Below are 26,341 nucleotides of genomic sequence, written 5' to 3'. Positions count from 1 at the left end.
AAGAGGGCAAGAGAACACATAAGTAGAACACAAAGGTAATGAAAATATTGATGTATACTGTAATTTGCCACATTTTAGGTAAATAACCACAAAACCAGACAGTATTCAGATGCAGTGACACACATTTTATTTTTTTTATGTTAATATATTTACAGACGCCATGTTTTTTTGTCAGCACTTAACATGTATGATGTGATTTCAAAGTTTCTTGTACTTTGTTAGATGGTTATACTAAAAAAATTATAAATACATGTGTATGTATATGTGTAGAATGTCACACAATTAATTACATGGTTATTCCTTGAAATACAGTTTCAGTGAGTTTAGTTAGTGTTTATTTGAGGAATTCTTACTTAAAGGTACCCCTCCCCCCTTATATGTTTATCATATAATTCAGTGCTACTCCCATGTAGGAGAAAACTTGTGAAAAATGCAAAGGGTCCTCTCTAGAGCCAGTGATTGGTGTGTCCATTCTGGGCTACTGTAGAAACATGGCGGTGCAACATGGTGGCCTCCATGGAAGAGGACCCGCTCCCTATGTAGATATAAAGGGCTCATTCCAAGGTAACGAAAACACAACTATTCTTATTTTCAGGTGATTAAACACTAATTAAAACATATTTATGAATATTATATTCCATTTCTGCCAAGTCCCCTTCCATTAGATGCCACTAAATTCTACATACTGCACCTTTAAGGTTTATGCAAATAATTGCATAAGTAATAAATAAACAATGTAAAAAAAAAAAATTAAAATTTAGTTGCAACAGTATCATCAGTTTTTTCAATGTCATCAGCCCTGCTTTTGTAATTCAGTTTGTTGAAGTCCTCCATAATCTCTGTCATTGTCTTTCCTTTGGTCTCCGGGACAAAATATAACAAAAATGCTGCACTGAGAATGCAATAAGCCACGAAAATCAGGAAGCAGAACTGCCCGAGTCCGTCCTGTGTGGGTACACATAAAAACAGATTGTGTTGAATTAACAGTAGAAGACATAAATATATACATATAAAGATATAGATATAAAGTATATAGATTATTTGAGGTTATAATATATACGCAGTCTCACCACTATGTAGCCAAACAACATCCCCACTAAGAACATGCTGAGCCAGCTGATGGTCCCGCTGATCACATACGCAGAAGGACGCCATGCTTGTAAGAAGAGGTCAGCAGGAAGAGTCATAGACACTCCGGCTAAAAGTATATTAAAACAAATAAATTACAGAAAACATATTCAAATAACAAATATGAGTGATTTTTTTTGAGTTGGGCAAGAAGCAGAAAACTCACAAGGTCCAAGTCCATAAATGCAGATGACACAAAAGATAAGGCCGATGTTCACGTATGGGATCCATGGATTCAGATCCTGTGTGAAAAATAGAAGCTTTTATAATTTATTCTCTACAAGGCAGAAGAGAGGAAGCTGCAATGATGGAGTGTATGTAGATACCTTGATGGAGAGCATGACGGTGAGAAGAGACATGGTGACACCCATCAACAGATAGCCGTAGCCCATCAGCTTCTTTCTGCCGGCACGATCTATCAGGAAAGACTGAAACACAACAGAGATGGAGGGATTAAGAAACATATCATTTAAAAAATCTACTTGATAAGCTCTTTGTCACAACAGTGTCTCAAAGCACACGACACCTTCTAGAGTACATCTAATAAACAACCCTCAACAGTTTCATATCGTGTTTATGAGCTTTGAGTTTCCATTTCAGTGCTGCGCAACCAGTTATCCTTTGGGGACAAATAAAATTATTGTGAACAATCAGTCAAAATATAAAACAAGAATGCATTTATTAAGAGTTGTTTATTTCATGGAATTATTCCACTTTTTATTTGATAAAAGCAAAGTGAATGTGGGGCTTATTGAAACTTTATGCATTAGATTTTTTTTTTTTTAAAAAGAAAGAATATGTAGCACTGAGTATTATCCACTGGTGGAAGTGCTGAGATTAGTAGTATTAGTAGTATCACAATGAAAAAAATACAAATACTCCATTAAAAGTATAAGTCCTGCATTCAAGTGAAAGTACATAGGTACTGGCAGTAAAATGTATCAAGTGTTTTTTTTATCATAGAGATAATTTTAACAACTTATACAGTTGAATGGTTTAAATGGCTATTTTATTAACTGATCATCATTGTAAAATATTAATCTGAAAAGTAGACGGTAAGTATTGCTATAAAATAAATATATTGGAGTAGAAGTACAAAGGAGCATAAAATGGAAATGCTTCACAAAGTTGTACTTCAGCAGTCATTCCCATTCTTTGGACATGCTGTCATTTTCCTTTTCTGAATTTGTTGTAGCTGAATGTTGAAATCCCTCTGAGCTGATTGGAGGGTTTTCAGATCACCTGTCGTGCAGGGTGTGGGGACCAGCTCCCAAATAGTAATTGAGAGCAGCTGGGTGAATTCCTCTCTTGGCCAATCAGGATGTGACGACACCCTTTCTCTTGGGCTCACGAGAGGCAGGGAACTGTCATTCCGATCCTTCTTTGACTTACTGTTGGCCTCGTTTTAGCAGATGTTGGCAGCCAGAAACTCTTTTGAGACTTCTTTGCTGTCTTTTGCATTTCTGATTGAGGGTGATTTCGAGTATTCAGGAGTCTAGCTTGAGGAAATATTTGAAAAAAAAAATCACCTTTCAACTAGGTTACCTGCATTAGGGTAGATCTTAGTGCTATTTGTGCAAGAGTTTTTGCTTGCCTAACAATAGCCTAACACCTGCAGGCTGTATTTTATTATTTTGTTTAATATCATAAAAAAATCTCCTTTCTACACTTCCCTTATTTTTGAAGAGGCTTTTTTAAAATTATCATTGAGACATTCTTACATTGTGAAGGCACTTGTGAAGTTGTTTCTCCAAGTAAATATTTTTTTGTATTTTTTATGTGGTTGGGAACTGGTTCTCAGGCTTCTTCCCGATCAATTGAAGTCTGGGAAATCAGTAACACCACATAAGTACCACTAGTATCATCAACATGATTGTAGTATTGACTATTATTTTTCCATATAATATGACCTAGTTAAACCCAGACTTCCGACTCCTTCAAAGACCAAATGATAGTTTCTTTAGTTCCACGCTTAATCATCCTTTAGGTATCAGTGCAACTTCATGAGTCCTTATTCATGCTCCTGTGAAGAGATACTTACACACAGTGTTACGGTGATGAGCTCTGTTGCTCCGATACCAATGGCCAAGTAATGCATCTGGTTTTTTGGCACTCCAGACTCACGGAAGATGTCAAAAGCATAGAAATACAGCTGGATGAGAGATGAGAAGCCATTAAGCTTGATGAATGGTAGACAGAACAAGTCTCAGATCATGATAATTAATTTTTTTTGTGTGTGTTCTGAAGAGCAAAGTACGTGAACGTACAGCATTGATGCCACAGAACTGCACACCAGCACAGGGGATGGCCAGAGTCAGCAGCTGCCATCTCACGCTGCGAGAGGTGAGTACATCCTTCACAGTCTTCGCCTTCTCCCCCTGCATGCTCTCTCTCTCTTTCTGCATGTCTTCCAGCTCCAGCTTTAAGTCATCCTCCTGCCACAGCCACTGCAAAGCTTTCAGTCATAACACACACACACACACACACACACACACACACACAAGTTAAAGACAGAGACAGATGATTCTGGTTTTCATCTGTGGCACAATCTCAGTGTTTTACAGATTCAACTTTCACTACACACGTCACACAACTGATCTGAGCGGCCTCGTTTAAATCACAAGTTTTAAATTCTGACTGAAAGTTGAAGTTCTAAAAACATTTTTTAATCTTTGTAAACTTTAACTTTAATAGGCTGACAATTTCAGATGCAGATACCGAGTCAGCTGTGTTCACTCACCTTGTTTGCTACCTTCAATGTCTCCTTTGTCAATGTAAAGGTATCGTGGTGCCTCAGGGAAGAAAAACAGTGTCCCAAACTGCAGGATGGCAGGAATGCCACTAACAGCTAAGAGATACGGCCACATTTCCTCTGTGCCCATCATCTCTCTAAACAGAATGTAAAACAAAGGCAGTCAGTAGATTGGCAGGAAAAAGGGAGGTAACAGATCTATGAACTGGCAATGAAAATATAGTAATTATGATAGTTTAATCAATTGTCCAGGGAAATCACTTTGTGCTGTTTTAATTGTGACTAATTAGTAAGACAAGTCTACAAGGTCTTGAACTTTAGTCTGAAACAACAAAAAGTCTTTGCCAGAGAAACTCTTGGGATAAAGAAGTGAGGAAGTCTTTAATAAGTAACTGAGTAAGTTGTGTTCTTGCTTGTTTGTCTTGACTAATGTTTTTTTTTGGTTTTATATATAAATGAGAATATGCTTTAAAGTGCCAGCAGTCAGTTCTTACTTGATGCCAATTATCTGACCCATAACTTTCCCGAAACCGATGAAGATTGAGGTGGTGAGGGTCAGGAAACCCCTGAGTTTCTTTGGAGAACTCTCCCCAAGGTACATGAGGTGAACACTCAGGCCAAGACCTGTGGAGGAAGACAAGGTGAAACATAAGAGCGTGACAAAAACCAAAGTAAAGTAAGAGATATTATGAACACACACACACACACACACACACACACACACACACACACACACACACACACACACACACACTACACATGGTTAGAACATACCAACATTATATCCATAGAGAAACCTGCCCAGCAAAATCATCTCAAAAGACTTGGCCATGCGACTGAAGAGCATGAACAGGGCGGCGACAATCGCCACGACATTGTTGAACAAGAGGGTTTTTTTCCTTCAAAAAGAAAAGAAACACCAAAGATTTTATTAAATGGGATTCAAGGAAACTTGTTCACACTGCTACACATTCATCTATAAGCACTTTCCATGAAGTTTTCTAATCTCCTTTTATGTTGTACACACTTTATGCCAAACTGCAACATCTACTTCTAAAGGAATAGTTTGACATTTTGGGAAATACTTTGCTTTTCTGTTACTTACTTTGAGTAACAGAGAGGCATGATACTCTCCACCACTATACAGCCGTTAAATATGAAGCTACTTCCATCAGCTTGTTAGCTTAGCTTAATTAACATGAAGACTGGAAACAGAGGAAAGAGCTAGCCAAGCTCTGTCCAAAGCTTAGAAAATAAACCTAGCAGCAGCTCAAAAGTGCACAAATTAACACATTATGTCTTGTTTGTTTCATCTGTACAAAAACCAAATAGTAAAAATAATAAATTGTGGTTTTATAGGGGATTGTGCAACACTTTTTCTTGGCCAGACACTGCTAGGCAGATCCTTTGGACAGAGCGAGGCTCGTTGTTTCCCCCGTTTCCATTAAGCTAAGCTAACCAGCTGCCGGCTGTATAGCTTCTCATCTAACTCTTGGAAACACTTGTGATTTTTCCAAAATATTATAAACTATTTTAAAGTTCCTATATTTTTCAATTTGCCTTTTAACAAACCCAAGAGTCGGGGCCTGAACTTGTTCCAGTTGTGTAAAGAGAAGTTATGAATATATTGCTTTTCTGGTTTCAATTACTTGTAAAGTAAACCAACAACAAATCACATTGATGGAGATACTGTATGTGCTCACTGAAACAATGTAAAATGTCTTTTTCATGCAACCTAGAATATATTTCTAGAAATGTTGAAACCTCCTTTCCAATTCTGAGGGTCTGATACCTAAACATGAAATGTAATAAATTTCTACTGTAATATACTGTGGGAAGTACTAAAAATACTTTTTTATGCTTTTCAACCTTTTCTAGCTGAAAAAGAAAAAGTTGCAAATGAAGATAGACCAGAATTTGAGTCACACTGTTGGTGAACATTGATGTCATACATTTTTTTTGTTTCTGCTGTAATGGTTCTTTTAGATCCAAAACATATGATTGGAGATTCAGTTCAAGTCATTGTTGAGTCTTTCTTTTAATTAACAACCCTGTGTGTATGTGTATATGTGTGTGTGTGTGTGTGTGTGTTTATCTCACCGGCCATACTTGACAGGAAGACTGCCGCTGTGAATTGCTCCAATCCAGGCTCCAAGACTCAACACAGCCACGATGAAGGACCAGATGAGCTGGTTGGTGGACTCGTCCACTGGATCTCCATACCTCAACATCCATGTGTGGTTCACAAAATTCTGAACATGCTGCACAAAGGTCAGAAGGATCAAGGGTCACGTTAAAGTGGTTTGGTAGCTTGATTGTGAGGACCAATGATGGCATTCTGGGCATTAATGATCACTGAGTTGTGACTGAATGAGGGCGATTTTAACTGAATCAATCACAATGAATGTGTTGTTGCCCTGGTTCTTTTGTGAAAGTTACTGTTATTTTTTTATTGTTGCATTGGAAGTTGTAGCGCTCATCATTATCCTGTAATTGTCACCTATGGCCATCATGGCTGTTGTTCAGGAAAAGTCTAACTTGATAAAATATTAGCAAATACAAAAACCAAACAATTTTACAATAATTAAATTAGGCCTAAAATTCAGTCCAATTTAGTCACATTAGTGATAATAACACATTGATAATAAGAATAATAATTATTGTTATTATTATAATAATTATTATAAATAATGACAATAAAAGATGCAATGTTACATTTATGTGCAGTAAGAAACATAAACTCTGAAGCTATCTTGCTCAAGCAAATTTCACACCTGTTAGAAGAACAGATATAAATATGACTTCTTCTAACACTGACTGTGTGCAGACACAGCAGGGAATAATGAAGGTGGGAGATAAACTGTGTAAAGTGAGAGGGCTGCACTCCAGTTCTCACCTCATTTCTGTAGCAAATGTTGTAATAATTTGAATTCATGCTTTTGCATGAAACAAATAGAAGTCTTACCACTGCTGGAGAAGCGATGACAGAAACTTGAATCCCATATTGAAATGATCCCCCGATTCCCAGCACCAGCATCAGCAGATAAAGCCTCCAGTACTGCAGCTAACATGAGAGGTGCAAATCATATATTATGTCCTTAGTAGTTATATAGTTATAGTTATAGTTATATAGTTATAAAACCTAATTAGACGTTGTAGGAGAGGGCACATGGCATGTACTCATTTATTTGATGGTTCACTGACCCGGGCCCCAAACACATGTTTAATGATTATAAATGAACTCCTTAACTGTTACATGTATAAACCTGTATGATGCTCAGTACAACATCAGACTGTGTACTTGACTGTTTCTTCTAGTTCTGCTCTGTTACAGATGTTTGTTTAACCATAACACCACCTTCTTGTTATGAGTACACACAAATACACATTGTTGGACATTTAAAAAAAAAAAGTTAAATGATAATAGTTCTCCATTATAGTTAAGATTTTTAAGTTGCTTTGTGTGTGTTTTTTTTAAATAAAGGTGATATAAAAATATTTTTCAAAAAGTTTGAAAGCAATTATTTTCTTCTTGAGCTTATGATAAGAAACTACATGTGTTTTTCTGTGCATGTCTGTACATAGTATTTGTTTCTATATTGAGTTTACTTCTAATGAGATGTGACATGTAAATGCTGTATCTGTACTGATATTTAACTATACAAAGTTTTGCTTTTATGTGTCAAAGTTTTTTGATATCAGCTTCTGAATCTTCTGCTGCCACCCCAAAACTATGGAAATGAACAGATTTCACTTTTTGATGCTCAGAACATTAAAAATACAGTTGAAAAGTCTTGCCCGAATTACTCTGGATAATCCACAGACCTCACTGTTCACAGTTTTTACTGGGGCTATTTCTTTGATTGAATGTCATTCCGGTTGAAACCAATTCAAACCACATTTTACTGGGGCAACTGCAGGAGTTTCAGAGGCAGATTAATTTATATATTTTCAGGATTTGGGTGAACTGACCCTTTAGCGGAAGTAACTTTATAAATTTATTGTACAAATCCACTGTGATCTATAAACAAATTTCTACATAATTCATATAAATATATATGTAAATTGGATATTTAGATGCATTTATGATTTGTTCACTGTTCACTATTGTCTTATAAATAAATTAAATTCATGAAAAATTGTAATTATTATGAAGTTGTAAAGTATGAAATGCCCAACATACTGCAACTAAAAGAACTGACCAAAAAGAGAGAAAATATTCACAATTTTACAATACGCTACACTTAATTTAGAGATGCTCTGCAAAAATACAGAAAACAAGCAAGAAAATACAAACAAGGTTTTTCATATTTGCTTGCGTTTTCGGTAAATGTTGGCAAATTGATGAATATTTTCTTCTTTTGCCTCTCCTTTCTGAACCCATAAAAGTGTCACCCAAACTATTTATTGGGTAAGTGGAGGTTTATAAATCTCATTTTTTCCACTAAAAAGTATTCAAAAATATTATGGATCACAAGTAAAGAGATTGCTTTTCTCCTGCAAAACCTGCAAGCCCACAAACAACGCTTAAATTTAACCAATATTCAATATTCACCTACCTTTTTTGATGCACCCTCCATTTTTCGCGCCATCTGTCTGGATGCTGGCTGCAGCAGGAGCAGAAGACCAGCATTTATGGGGGATGTTACAGGAAGTTATACATCAATAGACTTTAGTTGTCCATTCATGTTGTTAGAGTAAGATTATCATGTTCTGACGCAATTGATGACCAAACGCTGCACTAGATTCAACCTGGTCTGTCTAGCTGATTCCTGTGGTTGTTACAACCGCTGCATGTCCTGCCAGTATATTCTGTCTACTGGTTTAGACATTATTTATTATAGGAAGGAAGTGCCTTAACAAAACAAATAAAAAAAATACACACACACACACACACACACAGATTAAAGGATTATTGATTGTTCTCTACATATTTCTGCAGTTTTCTTTTTTGTGATGAATTTTTAATAATAGGACTGGGGTTACAAGTTTGATAGACCGCAGAGAATGTAAATGAATGTAATCACAAAATAAACATGAACAAACAGACAAAAATCACTTCTGTTGAGAAAGAAATTGGTTTGGACAATATGCTTGAAGTACTTCTTCTGAAATCTGCAACCCCTGGTTACTCCCACGCCATATGAAAAAATATGTCCAAAAATCATTAACTTGATGGTTGAGGTTCCTGGAAGATAGCTGCGTGTTCTGCCATGTGAGTTTCCAGTTTGGATTTGTTGGAGGAGAAATCCGCCTTCCACAGTCTGTCAGTATGGGCTTACAGGAGACCTTTAGCAAGATAGAGTATGCTGTCGAGACCAGTCTGCTGGGGCTTGTCAGAGCTGTAGGAATGGATGTGTGGATAGAGGTACATTCCATGGTACATCAAAAGTCACCATTGGAGATAAAAAACAAAACAAAGAGGCGCCAGGTAGATTAATATGTTTCTAGATGTTTTGGGATGCTCGGAGGTCCACGTGCACGTCGATGTTACAGTTGGTTGCCTGACCAATCGGAGATTATAATTATGAAAAACGGGAGAGTGAAGATACCAGTTGGGGATATTTTGCAGAGCTTCAATGCTGATTACTTCTGTAATGATAGAGCCAAATTTCTGTCTTGATTGTTTGACTGAGATGTTGGAGTAGATGAGGTCTTGTAACTTGTGAGGGTCCACCATGTTCTCTTCTATTGGCCTCCAAGACACATGAGCAGTAGGATTTAACCATGTGGAGACAGGGCACAGTACAATACCACTGAAAGTAAATTACTCCAAATCCCCCTCCACCTTTTTGTCTTTGGAGAGTTCCGAGTTTGAGTCAGGTTTTTTTTATTCTCCCATACAAACCTATGTATTGCAGAGTGGATTTTTCCCCAGTGGTCTTCAGGTGGTGGTTATATAGGTATTACTGAGCTAAGGAAATTGATTCTTGGGAGGGCCTTCATTTCATTTCATTTTGATAAGGTGAGAGTGAAATGATAATGGGAGAACTTTCCATCTTTCTAAATCTGATTCCATCTCTGTCATAAGTGACTTGCATTGTTTCTTACAATGTTTACAGTTGAAGGGTGGTTTGAAACTCCCAAGCATTTGATCTTCTGAACCAAAGGCATATTAGATGTGGAGGTCAGCTGCCTTGTTGATGCATTAAGGGACAGTAAAGCAGATTCACCACAGGTAGATGATTAGTGATCAGTTTTCTTGTAATGAGGAGTACCACACAGTCAGTGTTTCACTGCCCTCTCTGGTTGAATGTTTTAAGCCTGTTTCATTTGCTAAGTAGTGCCACGGGAGTTTGGATCTGACCGTCCAGATGATGCATTGTGACCAATCACTGGAGTTGCAGATTTCTGGGTAGAGTCAGTTTCTTGCTGTCCACGGAGAGGCGGGTTCAAGTTGTTCCACTCTTAAAAGTAATGGTGTGCTGTCACTGAAGGTGCAAAGCACAAATGTTGTTATTCTGCATACGTATTATTATGTGAGGTGGCATCAAGGGTGCAAATGTCACATGTGTAAAGAGGGTTGTTGAGCAAGCCTATAAGATCTCATGCTCCAAGCAATCACACTTTGTTGCAATCACATTTTGTTGCAATCACACTTTGCTCCTCACACTCTTAATTATTCCGCTAGTTATTACACATTCTGTACATTTTTGGACTTTTTCAACTGCTGCACAGTTTGTGCTAGAAAAACCATTCAAATGTCAAACTGTGCAGCTCGTTCAGAGGATGTGCACTATTACTTATCTGTCTTCTAGCATATTCCATTTTATATTCATTTTTAAACATCAAAATTTATAATGGCAGTCTATGGGAGGAATTATCTAACTGAGTTGCAACCTTTGTCACTTTGAAAATCAACTACTCTGACATCCTGTATCCTACAGACCCCATTCAATAAATTAATAAAGCTGAGCTATTAACACATGCGAAGTGCTCCCAAGGGACTCTCTGTAATCTGTTCTCCTTTCCACAAAGTTAGGTTGTAAAAAATACGCAATAAATGAAAAGTGCAAAATCGCCTTTCGGTAGTTTATTTATGAACACTTATTGTATTTTTTTGTAATTTTCTAAAATTAAAAGTGTAATAAAAGCAAAAATAGGATTTTTAAGGCTCTTTCCACTTTTATTTGAATACAAATACAAATACAAATAATTTTGCTGCCTCAACAAATATAGATACAAATACAAATACGGGGCTCTCTGCACATCCCTAGTGCATACCCCTGTGAGGGACACCAACAATATAACTGCAAACAACAAGAAACAACAATGCCATTCACTCTAGAGGATGCACGCACATTCATTCACTATCTATACAGGTTAAAACATGACGCTACCTCTGAGTTTCTTCTCATCATCTAAAGAATAAACACATAGCTGACACACCCAATTGCGTATAAATATCACAATTAATTGGATATTAACACAGTGCTACTAATGCTTAGACTGCTAATAGCCCAGTAGGTGTAGCTACTACACAGACTTCGGACCTCCTATGAAAAGAGCGAATGCCATTTCTGTGTGGTGGAAGTAATTAAGACCACAACTAAGTGATCATGCTCCCCAGAATATATATGTAAAATGATGTAAATAACCTTTTGCAAAATAATGAAACATACAAACAAGAAAATATGATTTAAAGACAACAACCCACATTATCAAAACAAATGCCACGGCAGGCCAGTGATAGCAGGGACAGAGTAGCTTATGTGTCACTATGTGCGTCAAGAAATAAATCTTTTTTTTTTTTTACTCACCTTGACTTTTAGAGGATATGTTTATCCTCACCAATCCAAAGAGCTTGAATTTAAGTTCATATTTAATATGACTTTGAACGCCTCTCTACAGTCTGTGAAAGGTTTGCCAGATGAACCAGTCCTGTTGTGCTCCATGGGGTTGTTCAAGGAGCAGCTTGACCGGTCAAAAAGGAGGCAAGGTCAGCAAAAAAGCTAGCTCATCTTCATGTTTCCCATTAGCCAGTTTTTTTCTGGGTCAAGTCCAGCTTCAGGATAGGCCTCCCTTTCTGTTTTATCTTCAGTTGCAGCTCAAAAGCAAGCTTAGGAAAGTCATTTTTATCAGAAACTCAATGTCCCCATCTCCATCCATTCGGTGAATTTGCCAACTGGTTTCACCAGCTACTCAGTGCAGGCAGTTTTTTTATGATGATGAGTTGTCATCATATAAAAAGCCGGGTTCAACTTGGCCTCCCTTGTTTTTTTTTGTTTTTTAACAATGAATTGACCATTTAATGTTGAGCTCAGTCAAACCAGTCACTGGCCTCCTTTGAACGATGATAGCATTTCACTGACCACTAGACCGAGCTCATAAATATTGGTTAAAATAATGCTACAGTGGTTACCAGTATGTGCCGTTCTCATGTGCTCAGAGTGGGGTGATACTGTTTAATCAAAGTTATGTGCACGTGTTATGTCCATGCTCTCTTTGTCTTAGCTTTCCGCAGATGGATGTCTGTCCATGACCTTTCCAAAAAACCAAACTGTTGCCTACTAAGTTTCTTTTCTATTGTCCTTTTATCACCAGTGTGTCATGTGATCAGGCTGAGTGCAGAGCAGAGATATTTTTAGACTAGAAAAAATATCTATGCATGTCTCATTCCCACAGTTTCAACTCCTCATGCACATATTATACCTTAAAATGTTGTCACAAGCCTCCTCTCTCTCACAATGTATATACATTTCCCAGAGGACTTATAGTTTTTGAGATCTAAACCTTAATTGAAAGGGAGAGCACTGTCATGCTCTCATTGGCTGCATTGCAATCTGCAGGCTCTCAGTCTCCTCACTCTCCCGTTTCTTATACTTACAGATACTCTCTTCCTTCAAACACTTTGTGCACACATCGTATCTCCTCATTCTCTTCAAGTCGTCCTGCCATTAATTATATTCAAATCTCTGAGCTAGAAGCTTCGTATTAGACAAATCAGTTTTTCCTCAATAAATGTGAATTTGTGCTCTGTGTGCCAGGGATCCTCCACTGGCTCACTGGTCAGCTTTCCCTGATAGCAAGGTTCTGGTCTCAATACCTGCTCAGGGCAGTGCTCCTCATGACTCTGTTCTTATAAACAAAGTTGCCTTATATTTTTATCATGTACCATCATTCAATGATCCAGCACCCTTTAATATTATGTGAATGTCAGAGCTTTAACCCTTATTTTCTATCCAATTAAAAGTCTAAATATGACAATCTGATTGTGCTTACTGTTTGCTGTGTCACATGTTAGACATATGAGTCATAGGAGCCAATAAGGGCAGCAGTCAGTAGAGTTGAAGGTGCAAAAAATGCAGACACATATAAGTGCTCTCAATCTATTGATTGAGGCTGCAAATATGGTGCTAGAACAGTGACATTAAATTCATCATTTATCATCTTAAAATGAAGGTTTGTGTCAAAACGACACACCATCACATACATATAGATCTTATAATTTGACTGATTGTTCTCAATGAAAAAATGTTGTATAATACCACATGTATATTTATTCTTTTTGGCTGGATCACAACAGCTGTTAGACATAAAAGAAAGCTTCCTGGCTGTTTGTCAGGTAAAATACTTTAATATACAAAAACAATAAATAGAAAAAAGTATTATTGTTGCAGTTGTAGTGAGTTTCTGGTGTTATGGTATGTAAGACAAAGGAATTCTCTCTGTACTTGTCTTGTTAGATCTTAGTACTGCATTTGACACCATTGACCATCACCTCCTATTACAGAGACTGGAACATTTAATTGGCATTGAAGGAACTGCATTAAGCTGGTTTAAATCCTATTTATCAGATTGATTTCAGTTTGTACACGTTAACAATGAGTCATCCATGCACACAAAAGTTAGACACAGAGTTCCACAAGGTTCTGTGCTTGGATATTATTATTGGATATTATTGGATAATACTATTCACCTTATATATGCTTCCTTTGGCAATATTATTAGGAAATACTCTATAAACTGTCATTGTCATGCAGAAACACCCGCTAAACACCTCAGAAACATATTATCTAATGATATGGCTGTACTGGTAGGTGTTGATGACATATGTTACCTTAAGGTGGCAGTCACTGAGCTCCTTTCTTCTCCTCCTCCTCTCTATTTGTACGCATTCATGTACCATTAATGCATGTTACTAACTTGGCTTCAGAATTTTTGTGCTTTCTCGTCTCACAGAAAATATCCAGAGTCCGAATTGTGGGCCACAGCTGCGGGGATGGTGACGTGGGCCTGTGGGTGTCCTGCCTTGACACCTTCTCCTGATATTATTGTTATTATTGTTACTAGTCATATCTCTATTGATATTATCGTTGTTATTGTTATTATTGTTGTTATTATGCTTCCCTGTGTGTGTCTCTCTCTCTCTCTCTCCCCTCCCCGTGCATCCCTCTTTCTCAACCCAACCGGTCAAGACAGATGGCTGCCCACCCAGAGCCCGGTTCTGCTTGAGGTTTCTTCCCAATAAATAGGAATTTTTCCTTGCTGCTGTCATCAAGTACTTGCTCATGGGGGAATTGTTGGGTCTCTCTAAATGAAAGAGTATGGTCTAGACCTGCTCTATGTGAAAAGTGCCCTGAGATAACTTGTTATGATTTGGCGCTATATCAATAAAACTTAATTTAATTGAATCAAGTGTGTGGCACTGGGTGATGGTGAAAAGGAGAATTTGGCTTCACCAAACCAACTGTGGGTGAATAAAATAAAATAACTTTAAAGTCTGTCTTTTAAAAAAAAATGTTGTTGTTTTTTTGTTTTTAGACTACCAACCAACAATTTTTCATGTGACTTTATTGCTGTATTATGTTTGAAAGGCAACATTTGTTGATCTGCAAGATAAATTCAATATAAAAACAGTGTTAACGCAAGAGACTTTATTTGCTCACATTTGGATCATTAAAACAAAAATAATGACTTCAGTATTAAACATAAACAATTACACATGATACATTCTTTATGTGCACATATCCACACGTACAGTTTTTCTTTAAAAAGGTGCAAATTAACTCGACTGCGTGTTTCTATCTACATACAGTCTCAATGATAAGGTCCACAATCCTCCACAAAAGAACAAGTACAGAACCCTGTATGTCCGATGTGCAGCTTACTCTGACCTTTGACCTCCTGAATGAGAAACTAAAGCTAGGACTACTTTGCCTGATTGGATTGATCAGGCAGCCTTTAATGACTCTGCTGGTAACAGATGACTATTCGTTATCACAAGAAAAAAACGGTAAAATGTAATAAAACTCATTGATGTTTTATTCTTCACAAAAACCTTCTTGAGTGAAACAATGATTTTTTGACAGAGACGGTTTTGGAAGGCACTAACAGTGTCTTGATGATAGAGGCACCAGATGAGAACGTTGTCCTCTGATACATAAAATACATGACCTCTTCTCCACCAGAGGATGTCTTTTCTGCTCCGGAGTTAGCTGGATGTAGTTTTAATTTTATTTTTTCTTATATCAGTGACACAGGGTAGCAAAACAAGTGCGAAGACGTCTCCAGATAAGGGAGCCATACAGTCGTAGATCCAATTTGCTTTCAGTGAGATGATATTGAACACACCTCCGTTCCTGTCAGACTGCACGTAGCTTCTTCCAGCTAAAGTAGATGAGGTCAAAGTGAATGATAAAAGTCCGTCTACAAGGCTGTGGAAAGACACACTTCACCCAGCTGGTACTGAGCTTGTGTTTGCGATGAACACTTTCTGTCCTGGCCTTTGAAGTTGAGCTTGTGGAATTCACTTGTGATGGCCGACAGAGACTTCCCCTTCGTCTCAGGCAGAAACAGGCCGACGTACAGCGCAGACACCAGACAGACCGCCGCGAAAGGCACAAAGCAGTACTGGCTCAACTCACTCTGTAAAAGAAAGGCAACAGGAAGCTGTCAGACTGATATTAGACATGTCTAATTGTGTGTCTTTACCTTTGTCAGCTCCATGTATAAAGTGCATTTCTTACACTTATGTATGTATAAATGCAAAGTCTTTATATAACTGGAAATCAACTAAAACCTTCACTTCAAATTCCATACAAAGATCATTGGACAGGAGATAAAGCCACAAACATCATGACAATCAGTTTTTATCGTATATTTCCTCAGTTTGAGACTCTGAACTCTGGGAGGCGCTATAGGATCCCTTTGGCAACAAAAATGTTTTAAACAAGTCTTTTTATTCCAATTGCAGTGAGCATTTATCATAAATTCAGAAAGGCGTGCAGAAAATCTTGCTCCACACTATTTGACCTTTTGTTTAAATGTTTAATCAATTGTTTTATATATATTTATTCATGTTACCGTTTTTTATATGTCGATGGTGTTTTTCTACCATATTTGTTTTATATGTTATAATTTATATGATCTTGAGCTACTTTTATGTTTTGCTGAGCTTAAGACAATTTTAAACTAGTGGGCAACAAATTTGTACTTTATTCTAAATTCTACTTTATTAAAATAATGTATTTTATAGATTGCAGCCTTAATGACTTGCTCCATGCTAAAACAGACACACACTAAACTGGTATTATGGTGGTACTATTTGATCTCAGTATTGGTCATATACTGTCAACATTTAAGCACAAAGGGGCTTTAATTCTAATGTAGCCAATTTTAGGGACAAATATGCTACAGAGAGCTTCATCTTTTGGTTTCAAAGCCAGCAACCCCCTCCTGTTCACCTGCAAATCTGGCCTTTGTTCTTCCTTCTTCCAAATTTATGCAACGATCTGACAGAAGCTGAAACTATGTGCAAAGTTACAGTATTTTTAACTAAACCGTGTATGTGTTAAAACAAGTGTTAATGTGGAGGTATTAACAAGGCTGTAGGAGTACTTTAAGAAGAAAACACCTCATATAAAACTATACTTGTTAATTTTGGATAGATAGATAGATGCTGATAAGTGGATGGTGTATGGATGGATGGACTGACCACTAGAAATGGGAAGATCATTCCAATGATGAACAGGTTCAGCCACATCATGGAGCCAGCGATCATGTAGGCTGCTGGCCGAGCGGTCTGATTGAAGATCTCTGTGGGCAGAACACCCGTCACCCCAGCTGAGAAAAAGATAAAACCATTTGATTAGTCGTGGCTTCATCATCACATCCTTAGAAATATTACTTAACACCTGCTATCCGTTTGGGTGTCAGTTTGAGTGTCATCAAAGTTAATGTTTGTTCAGTTTATCACACTGATATCATAAATAGTGACATGATAGTGCGTAGTAACACATAAAAAGTAATAAACTTTCTCATTACACATTCATGAAATAATGATCTACATTTATGAAAGCCATATAACAAATTTTTATTGCTTTCAGATTTGAAGTCTTGAAGCTGCCTGCAGAAAAGCAAGCCAGAATGATTACTGATAGTATTACTCTCAATCATCTGAAACATGCACCAAAGAGTTAGAGTTTTTATGCAAATGAATGCAAACAGATGTGCAGAGAGAAAATTGTGCTTTCGGCTCATTTAGATGCTAAATGTACCCCTACATCCCAGTTTATCTTATGTGGAGTTATATTTAGCATTTAAATAGTTTACTGTTGCCCTAAAACTGTCTTGAAGTTAATATGAGTTAGTGAAATGTAAAAAACAGAATGACACATTTTTAATGTATTTACTGTAACGGGTCCATCCTGATGACATAAAAGGACAAAGAGTGTGTTTATCATATATATACTGTATTCAAGATTCAAGATTCAAGATTTAGTTTATTGTTTTTTTCTTGTGGATTTGTATACACACAAAAAAATGCTGTTCCTCCCAGCCCACAGCAGTGCAACAACAACAGAAAGGATAAAGCTCTTGCATGTCAACGAGTAACCGGCACTGTTGGGGGAGTAAATGGTATATTATTTTTTCTCTTTTTCTTTTTTTTTCTTTCTCCTTCTTTAACCTTTTTGAGATTATAACTAGACTCAGTCTGGCATTTATTTCATTTCTTGTTAATTTTGTTCAGATGATGCTTGTAACAGAGATGTAGTGTTTTTTTTTTTTTTTGTGAGAGCCTTGTATGCCTGTGTGTGTGTTTTGTTGATGTTTTTATATTCATTGTTTTGGCTAATTTGTTTAGTTCTTTTTCATCATTAATATTATTATTCATTTATTTGTTGTTTGTTTTAATTTATATGTTTGTTTGTGTGTCAGAGGATCCCCTCTAAAACGAGATGGTGCTTGTCCTCAAATTAATCATTTCAAATCAAATATTTAAACTTCATGAAAGCATCTTAAGACACTTTGTGAGTCTGTCTAACGCAAACTCCTGATAACTGACCTGGTCCCATGCCGAAGCTGAGGATGTAGGTGAAGATGCAGGCCATGCTCAGGTACGGCATCCAGGATATATAGTGCTGTTCGCATGTGTGGAAGAAAGTAAAATAATCACAGTGAGCAACTCATAGTTATGAAGGAAAAAGAAAAACAGATCAAGCATTTTGTAAACACTTTTACATTTCATAGATTCATCATTGATTTTTGATAGGTTTTTTGGTCGTTATGGCTTTTAAGCTCAAGCAAAAAGAAATTGGAACAAGAATCTGTCCTGTTGGGTTGGAATTATTTAAATAATTTTATAATCTTACTTTCACCTCCATTCTCAATCCATAATTTGTTTTCCCATGAAAGTCAAACATCAACTAATGCCTGAATGTTGATTTAGGATGCCTCCTAGTGGTGTGACCTCTGTACAGCAGCACTGCACGTACATATGTAGTAACTGTGACACAAAACCTTCACACTTTCACCTGTTTCTGACTGTGAGTTTTTGAAACTTTTGTCCAGCAGTTTTCTGATTATTGGCCAGTGACATCCACAATAAATCTCTAAACCTAACCAGACTGTTGTATAAAAACTCACCAGTGATTACAACCAGTCCAACATACTAACATAGTAAACACATATATATTTATGTATAAATGTACAGATATTCATCATTTACACTTTCTAGTTCTACAAATCTGTTAACAACAAGAACACTTGTGAATATATTTAATTGGAAAACATGTGATAAGTTGGTGAAATAGGATAAATACCTCAAATGACAGAGCGATTGTGAAGACAACAGCCCAGACGGTCATGAGGATGAACCCTCCCATCAGCATGAACCTCCGACCTTTGCGCTCTATCAGCAGGTTCTGAAAATATCAAAACATGTACATCAGACTATTTCTTGTGAGGAATTGTATCATATTAGAGACACTTAATCCAGAATAGCAACCACTGGATGAGTAAGGAACTGATCAGGAACTTCCTGCTAATTAATGAATAGCTAATAATTATGTAAATGTGCTCCGAATATGACGATAACATTTTTATGAGAATTAAGTCATCTCTGGCTTGTGTCGTTCATAAACTAATGAACTGAACATTCCCAGTAAAAACACAGTAGGTATAGTCAGTTAATGCTTTGAGTTACTGGGGGAGACACAAAAATAGTAACTAATATGTACATAATGAGAAGTCATTGATTAGTGACTGTTTGTATGACATTTAATACCTGATTTAGAGTCAATCACAAATCAATTTATTAGGAAAGTGTTTGGTATGCAGATTCACAGATATCAAAAAGAACTAATCACAGGTTTATTAACAGAACACCTTCTTCTACAGTGACACATTATCTACCGTTCAGGTCATTTTAAGATCGTAAGTCCTATTTATTATTTTCTTACTTCCTTAATTTCTTGGCAGCTACACATACATGCAAGGGAATTTATGGTAATGCTTTAATATCAGTTCTGTAATTTTCTCAGAAAGTTTCTGTAAATAAATACTACTCCATTTAACCCCCCCCCCCCCCCAAATATTCATTCATTATTATTTATTGTTGAAAGCTGAATTCTTCTGACATGTTGCACTGTATATTTGTATATTTGCATGTACAGCTGACTTTCTGATGTGTGCTGACTAAAAGACTCAAGGTTGTACTAACAAGTATTTGAAATAAATTAACGAGAGTATTAATCTATTATCCATTTAACCATAATTAGTACTCAATTACTTAGTTGTTTCCAGAAAACATCCAAGCAAATGATTACAAAGTGCAAGTGAATTTGTTTATGTTATTGTAAGGTGTTACCACATCATGTTAGTGTGAGTGAAATGTTAAACCTGCTGTATGTAAATGAGGCTGTTTTTTACACAGAAACTACACCAAGTGCAGTTAAGCTTTAAGAGGAATGCAAACAACAGTCTGTCTTTTCCAGCCGGTTACATAACAAGTCATGTGTTTAAATGACGGATACTTACACACATTATACAGGCTGTGAATTCACATGTTCCCGTGCCAATCGTGACATACTGGATTTTATCATCTGATATTCCGGCCTCTTTAAACACATATGATGCATAGAAGTAAATCTGGAGGAAAAAGAACATTGATCAGATGTGAGAGTACTGCAGAGCATCATGAGTTGTTACTTCAACTTGAGTTTGTTTATAGTGCAACATCACCTGAGGGGTCTGTGCAAACTTGAAGGTAATAAACACAAAGTATATGTTCCCATGCATGCACACAGACAGAGGTAAAAACTCTGAGTGTAATGTTTTAAGTGTGCAATACTAACTGAGGGGTTACAAGTGTTTCAACTGTTGATAAGCTGATTAAACCAGGATTTTGTACATACAGTAATCATGTTAATACCCAGCCCCCTATCTAAAACTGCCAGTCATGCGGTTAAAAGCCTTGAAACACAGAACTATTTAACTATTTAGTCAGCATGAGAAGCAGGTCTGAAAATCAGTCTAAAAAATGTTGTTAACACTCATCTATATAGAACAAAATGTGAAAACAAAATATAAATACATGACAGTATTGCACACTCTAAACATTAAGCTGTCTTTACACATCATTCACGTTGAAGTACGACGGGTGACGATGGTTCATCACTAGCATAAATTTTTAATATGACCGGCAGTAAAGAAACCCAGACACGAAACAAACCGCTGATGGATCATCTCAAATTTCTAATCAACTTTCCAACGTAGCCGGAGGAAACTGTGGCCAACATCTGATACTGTTATTGTATGTCGGTGTCAGTAACACTGATCCTCGTGGGTTATATAACAATATTTCCTATAGGGAAACCCAACCACACCTTCAGAAACACAAAACGTATTGGAAAAGAACAGAAACAGACTGTGCTTTGGCTTCAGTTCTTCTTACCGAGTCATTGCCACAAAGCTGCATGGCGCTGCTGATGACAATGACAGAAATGAGTTGCCAGCGCACAGAGCGATCAGCAAAAAGCTCCCAGGGTCGGCTGGGCCTCATGCCTTTGGTTTCAGCTTGCTCCTGCAGGATCTCATCAAGCTCGCTGCTCTGGACTTCACAGCCACGCAGACGTCTGAGAGCTGACCAGGAGAAAACCACAACTTAAACACAGAGCATGTTTTGTTCTGTTTTTAGCTGGCTGTAACTTATTATTTCATATTTTTGTTTTATATATAAAAGTGTATAATATAATTTCATGTGCTGGGTTGACATCAGTGGTGCAAGAAGTACTCTGATCCTTTACTTAAGCAAAACTAGTAAGTCATGCACTCAAAATCCCACATAGCTGAAGTTTAAAAACGTTATCAGCAAAAATGTACTTATATTATCAAAAGTGGAAGTACTTGCCTCTGTGACTGATATAACATTATATATTCTATTTTTAGGTTGTTAATACTGATGCATCAATGCGTATGCATAAGAGGAGTGTTTTACTCTTGTAGCAGGTCAAGGTGGAGCTAGTTTTTACCCTGTTAGGTAGTTTAGTCCAGTGGTTTCAAAACTAGGGGTAATGTCCCCTCCGAGGGACCAAAAGATAAATCTCAGATCATTAATGGGAGAGAAAAGCAGAATCAAAGTTCTGCTACACATAATCTGTGTTCATGTTTATATTTTTTTTCTCCAATCTTGTGAAATATTGGATAATTTAATAACCTCTTTGGGCTTTGAGCATTATTAAACCATGTGAAGAGTTTAGTGGGGAAATATCAATCTTTGATGAAACTGCTAACAACTCAGAAATGTGACGATCGGCCACAAGCCAAAAGAAGGTTGGAAACCTTTGTTTTAATCTTTAATGATGCATTGAACTATGTTTTATAAGCTTATGGTGTCCTTTTTTTAAATTTAAAATCTTACTCTGAAGAGTAACTATTAACAGATATATGTTGTGGACTATATGTATAAAGTAGCAGAAAATGGAAGTTCTTCAGTAAACTATCTTAAAATCGTACTTAATACAATTCATACCCACCGTTTACACAAGCCTCTTTGTCCCCCTTGTCGATGAGCAAGTATCTGGGGCTTTCTGGGAACCATGGCAGGGTAAGGAGCTGAATGAGTCCAGGAATGGCATTACTGGCAAGAAGGTACTGCCAACATGGCTCACTGCCCAAAATCTCTCTATAAATAAATAATCCAGTGTTAAAGTGGATATCTTTGAACTCTATGGCGCACATTTTTATTCTTTTTGTGCTCCTACTTCGATAGAAACATGTCAGTGTTCATACCTGAGTCCAACCACCTGTCCTAACACAACTCCAAATGCTGTGAAAACAGCTGATGACAAAGAGATAGCCCCTCTTAAGTGCTTTGGTGCACTTTCTCCAAAATACATGGGTTGCACATTCATGCTGATCCCTGCAAAACACACAAATGTCTTTCTGTGACATTACTGAAGCTTCTGTTGAATTATCTTTTTACTTGTATCTTTCAACTGTTTTTTTAATTACCACTTAAATGTCTCATTTTAGTTTAGAATATATTATTTGATGAAGATCTGAAAGTATTACAGGTATTCGAAGGCAAACATATATATTTACCGACATGACTAACATACCTGCATTTATTCCAACTAGGACACGTGAGATAATGATCATCTCAAAAGACCTCGCGGCTCTACTTGTCAGAGCCAAGAGTGAGCCGCTCATGAGGAAAATATTGCTCAACAGCAGGCATTTCTTCCTTTGGAGAGGAAAAGAAGACAAAACTAACTGATTGCAAACAGCTTTCAGTGGTCAGCGAGAGTTAAAAATACAGACTCATGGACCTCGTGATTGGCTGCCTCGCAGGAATATCATGTGGGTAAATCTGTCTCATGAAAATCATCAATATAGAATATGGCTGGTGATATTCTATACTTTTTATTGTCAAGAAATCCCATGAAAAGACCAAAACAAACAATTAATTGATTCTAACAAGCATTGATTGTGTAGCCAAAGTCAGATATAGTTTATTCCTCTCTGTTATAGACCAAAAACTATTTAAAAAACATCAATGAGTCAAACTGTTGCGCTGGATGATGTGTTTCTTCATTAAGATGACACTGTATTTTAGTTTTAATTAATCCCACATACACAGTACTGTTGCAGTAAATACTAGCACACCAAATGCATATTGATCCGCAACAGTCCCCAACAAATACATGATATCCACCTGTTTGAGTAACATTTGCTAAAAACTACAGTGCCCATCTGTTTCACGACATTATTTAATGTTTTTAAAAAATGAAACTTTATGTTCGTGACCCATTTTTACAGATTTACAATCTCATTTGGAAGCAGCGGACTTGTAGCGGAGTGCCACAACAGACCGAGATAGTCATAAAGTATTGAGCGACAGGCTTTGTTATTTTTATGGGATTTGTTGACACTAAGCATGACTAATGTTTAAGTGATCATACGTAAACACGTGACAGAGGGAAGTAAATGAACAATCTCTTTATTTATTCACATGTGCACATCAACGGGTTGATCATTCACTCTCTACACGTTGCGATGAAAACGTTCACCACTTTACTTTCCAACCTTCTGCATTCATATGTTCACATACAGCAGCATCTTATATTACCTCCCGAAGCGAATGGTCATCGGTCCTGCAATAATAGCCCCCGCGAAGCCCCCCAACGAGAAGATGGAGACAATGATTGTCCAGACCAGAGTCACCTGGTAGTCCTCCAGCTGGATGTCCCAGCGCTCCATGATTGTCTCATTGATAAAGGTTTGAATGAACTGCAAGATAAGAAAAGACACTCAACCGTTACAACACAAATATCTCACTGAGTTAACTAAACAGACACATGCAAACACAGCTGTCGTTAAACATGACAATCATTATCTCTGCCGAGGAGTTAGTGCATTCCTTTTTCTGTTTGTTTGTCTTTTTGTTCACTTTGGTGGTGATCCACATTGTGATTTCTGCCACTAGACGATTTTTATTTATTGATTTATTCTATTAACAGCATGAAGTTTAACTCTATATCTTACAGGGTCAACAAACCAAAAGATCCTGCATTAGTTTCTTTAGCACAATTAAACTGGACGTGTTACAATCAGAATGACTAATCACAGACACAAGTGGCCTAATTCTTGTTCGTGCCAATTTACACTGTGACCCAAATGTGAAATAAAGCTTGTATAGGCAACACACATACACACACTTACAGATAGGTTTTGTGTGTATTATCTTGCCACAATTCCTGTCTTAATGTATATCCACACTGGTAACTCACACCTGAGCCTTCTCATGGCTTTAAATAAATAAACAGACAACATAAACAGTATCGTAAACAGTGCAGTACCAGTCAAAACTGTGGACACACCTTCCTCGTCAAACGAATGGGAAGGTGTGTCCAAACTTTTGACTGGTACCTATACATGTTTGAATAGTCAATACTCAGTAACACTGGAACATCTGATGCTGCAGACAGTTGAATGAGAAACTTACAGTCGTGGGGGAATTCATTATGGCGAGGTTGAAGCCATACTGAAGAGTTCCTCCAATGGCTGCAGAGGCAACCATAAGCACCAATGTCAGAGAGCTGCTCTGTTAATACAGATAGACAGACACAGACATATAGTTATGTATATTTTATTATATTATACATATTAACATCTTTTGTCTAGTATAAATTCACTTTTTTAACTTGCTGAATCACTAGAAATCTCCTTTTAAAATGAGTTTAGACGTTTGTTTGTTTGTTTACTCACTGAAAACCTGTAATACATTTAAGAAGTTGAACAACATGCAAGCCAAGAGAAAATAACAGAGTTACACTGGCAATATGTCAATATTACACATTTTTCTTCAAAGTCCAGTCTGCACATTCCGTTGTTTTGTTTTCATTTCATAGTTGTTTTATTGTTACCTGTCTTAACCTACAAATGAAAGCTCATGTTTACCATAAAAAACACATTAAAACCAACCAAACACACCGAGGTTTTCTGAAAGCATATTTTGCTTAAAGCCACAACAAGCAAACAAGGGAATTAAATTCTAAAGTAGCTTATTGAAAAGTTAAAATTTGCCAGTTTTTACCTTTTGTGCACCAGCGTGCGACATTGTTAATCAAAGGTGGTCTCCAGTTATTAAGCTAAAACGTGTCTGGGAGAAGTCCAACAGTAAACGACACAGGTCAGCCCACCTCTCAAATAGCGCTCCTGCCAGCACGAGCCCGAGCACGCGCCTGGCCTGTCGCGTGCGTGCGACGGCGTCAGGCCTCTTCTGATTGGCTGCGATTGTGCAATCAGCTGGTTGACGCACAAGTGGTCAAATACCGATCTGATGTCTTACCAGGACTCTTCAAAAGCTACACCAATAATTTACTCAGTCAGCGTCAACTGTGAAGAGAAATAAGAATTAATGTCACATATTGTTTTCAGTGAGTAATTAAGAACAACAACATGCGCAGGAAGGTTTAATGAACCTCAGAGGACTCATATTCAGGTTACAAGGAGGTGGATGCTGCTGACACATGAGGTTTCACCTCATAAATGAATAAATGGTGAATGTATGAACGGACAGCTCTCCATATCATAAACATAAATAATAATACATAATAAACAGCACCTTTCATGCAGAGATGTAGTCCAGATTAAAACAATATCAATCAGCTGTGAATAAAATGATTGACAACAATAACCTTAAACATTAAGAACAAGAACAACAACAAATAATGATAATAATAATAATGATAGGAATAAATAAAGAGCAAAGAATAAAAATATTAATTCTGAAGAAGTATCCCAAATTGAAAGCCAGATTTAAAAAAAAAGATTAAAAGAAGGTCTTGAATTTCCTTTTAAAAACACAAAGTGAGTTTGCTGTTCTAAGATCAGGAGGGAGGAGACATTACGAGGCATTATGAACAGAAAGCAGCTTCACCTGATTTCTTCTGGGAAATTTCAACTTTTAAGAGAAATGAAGTTAAAGATCTGAGAGTTCTGGTTAAAACATAAGAGGAAAGGTTATAAGAACAACACCTGCAAATCACCTGAACACTGTACTCTCCCTATGAAAGTGTATATTTTTTATAAGAAATAACAATGAAGTGTATAGTTTAACCACCTTCATCTCCAAGTATGTTCAAATCAATATACATATGCCTAGATTCAATCAATTCAACTATCTGAAAACATAAATACATGAAAAATAAGTTACCATGACTCGACCTCTGCACA

The 26,341-nt window shown here is 37.0% G+C and overlaps 2 protein-coding genes across 2 annotated transcripts; both read right to left on the bottom strand.

The window, feature by feature from the left end:
• Positions 1 to 104: 104 nt before the first annotated feature.
• Positions 105 to 11,758, bottom strand: LOC137181458 (solute carrier family 2, facilitated glucose transporter member 11-like). The gene is made up of 13 exons (XM_067587177.1): positions 11,641 to 11,758; positions 8,440 to 8,487; positions 6,846 to 6,944; positions 5,981 to 6,141; positions 4,655 to 4,779; positions 4,375 to 4,504; positions 3,869 to 4,017; positions 3,396 to 3,583; positions 3,170 to 3,280; positions 1,455 to 1,556; positions 1,295 to 1,370; positions 1,071 to 1,198; positions 105 to 945 (listed from the first exon to the last, which is right to left on the bottom strand). The coding sequence occupies exons 2-13, from the start codon at positions 8,470 to 8,472 to the stop codon at positions 751 to 753; spliced, it is 1,497 nt and encodes a 498-aa protein (XP_067443278.1). The 5' UTR covers positions 8,473 to 8,487; positions 11,641 to 11,758; the 3' UTR covers positions 105 to 750.
• Positions 11,759 to 14,742: 2,984 nt separating this feature from the next.
• slc2a11a (solute carrier family 2 member 11a) lies at positions 14,743 to 25,343 on the bottom strand. The gene is made up of 12 exons (XM_067587176.1): positions 25,200 to 25,343; positions 24,609 to 24,707; positions 23,733 to 23,893; positions 22,723 to 22,847; positions 22,394 to 22,523; positions 22,138 to 22,286; positions 21,057 to 21,244; positions 20,141 to 20,251; positions 18,925 to 19,026; positions 18,168 to 18,243; positions 16,818 to 16,945; positions 14,743 to 15,748 (listed from the first exon to the last, which is right to left on the bottom strand). The coding sequence occupies exons 1-12, from the start codon at positions 25,221 to 25,223 to the stop codon at positions 15,530 to 15,532; spliced, it is 1,512 nt and encodes a 503-aa protein (XP_067443277.1). The 5' UTR covers positions 25,224 to 25,343; the 3' UTR covers positions 14,743 to 15,529.
• Positions 25,344 to 26,341: the final 998 nt, after the last annotated feature.

The sequence above is a fragment of the Thunnus thynnus genome, chromosome 4, assembly GCF_963924715.1.
Source record: "Thunnus thynnus chromosome 4, fThuThy2.1, whole genome shotgun sequence".
Taxonomy (NCBI): Eukaryota; Metazoa; Chordata; class Actinopteri; order Scombriformes; family Scombridae; genus Thunnus; species Thunnus thynnus.
The sequence above is the reverse complement of the archived record's forward strand: the minus strand, read 5'-3'. Positions and strand labels throughout refer to the sequence as shown.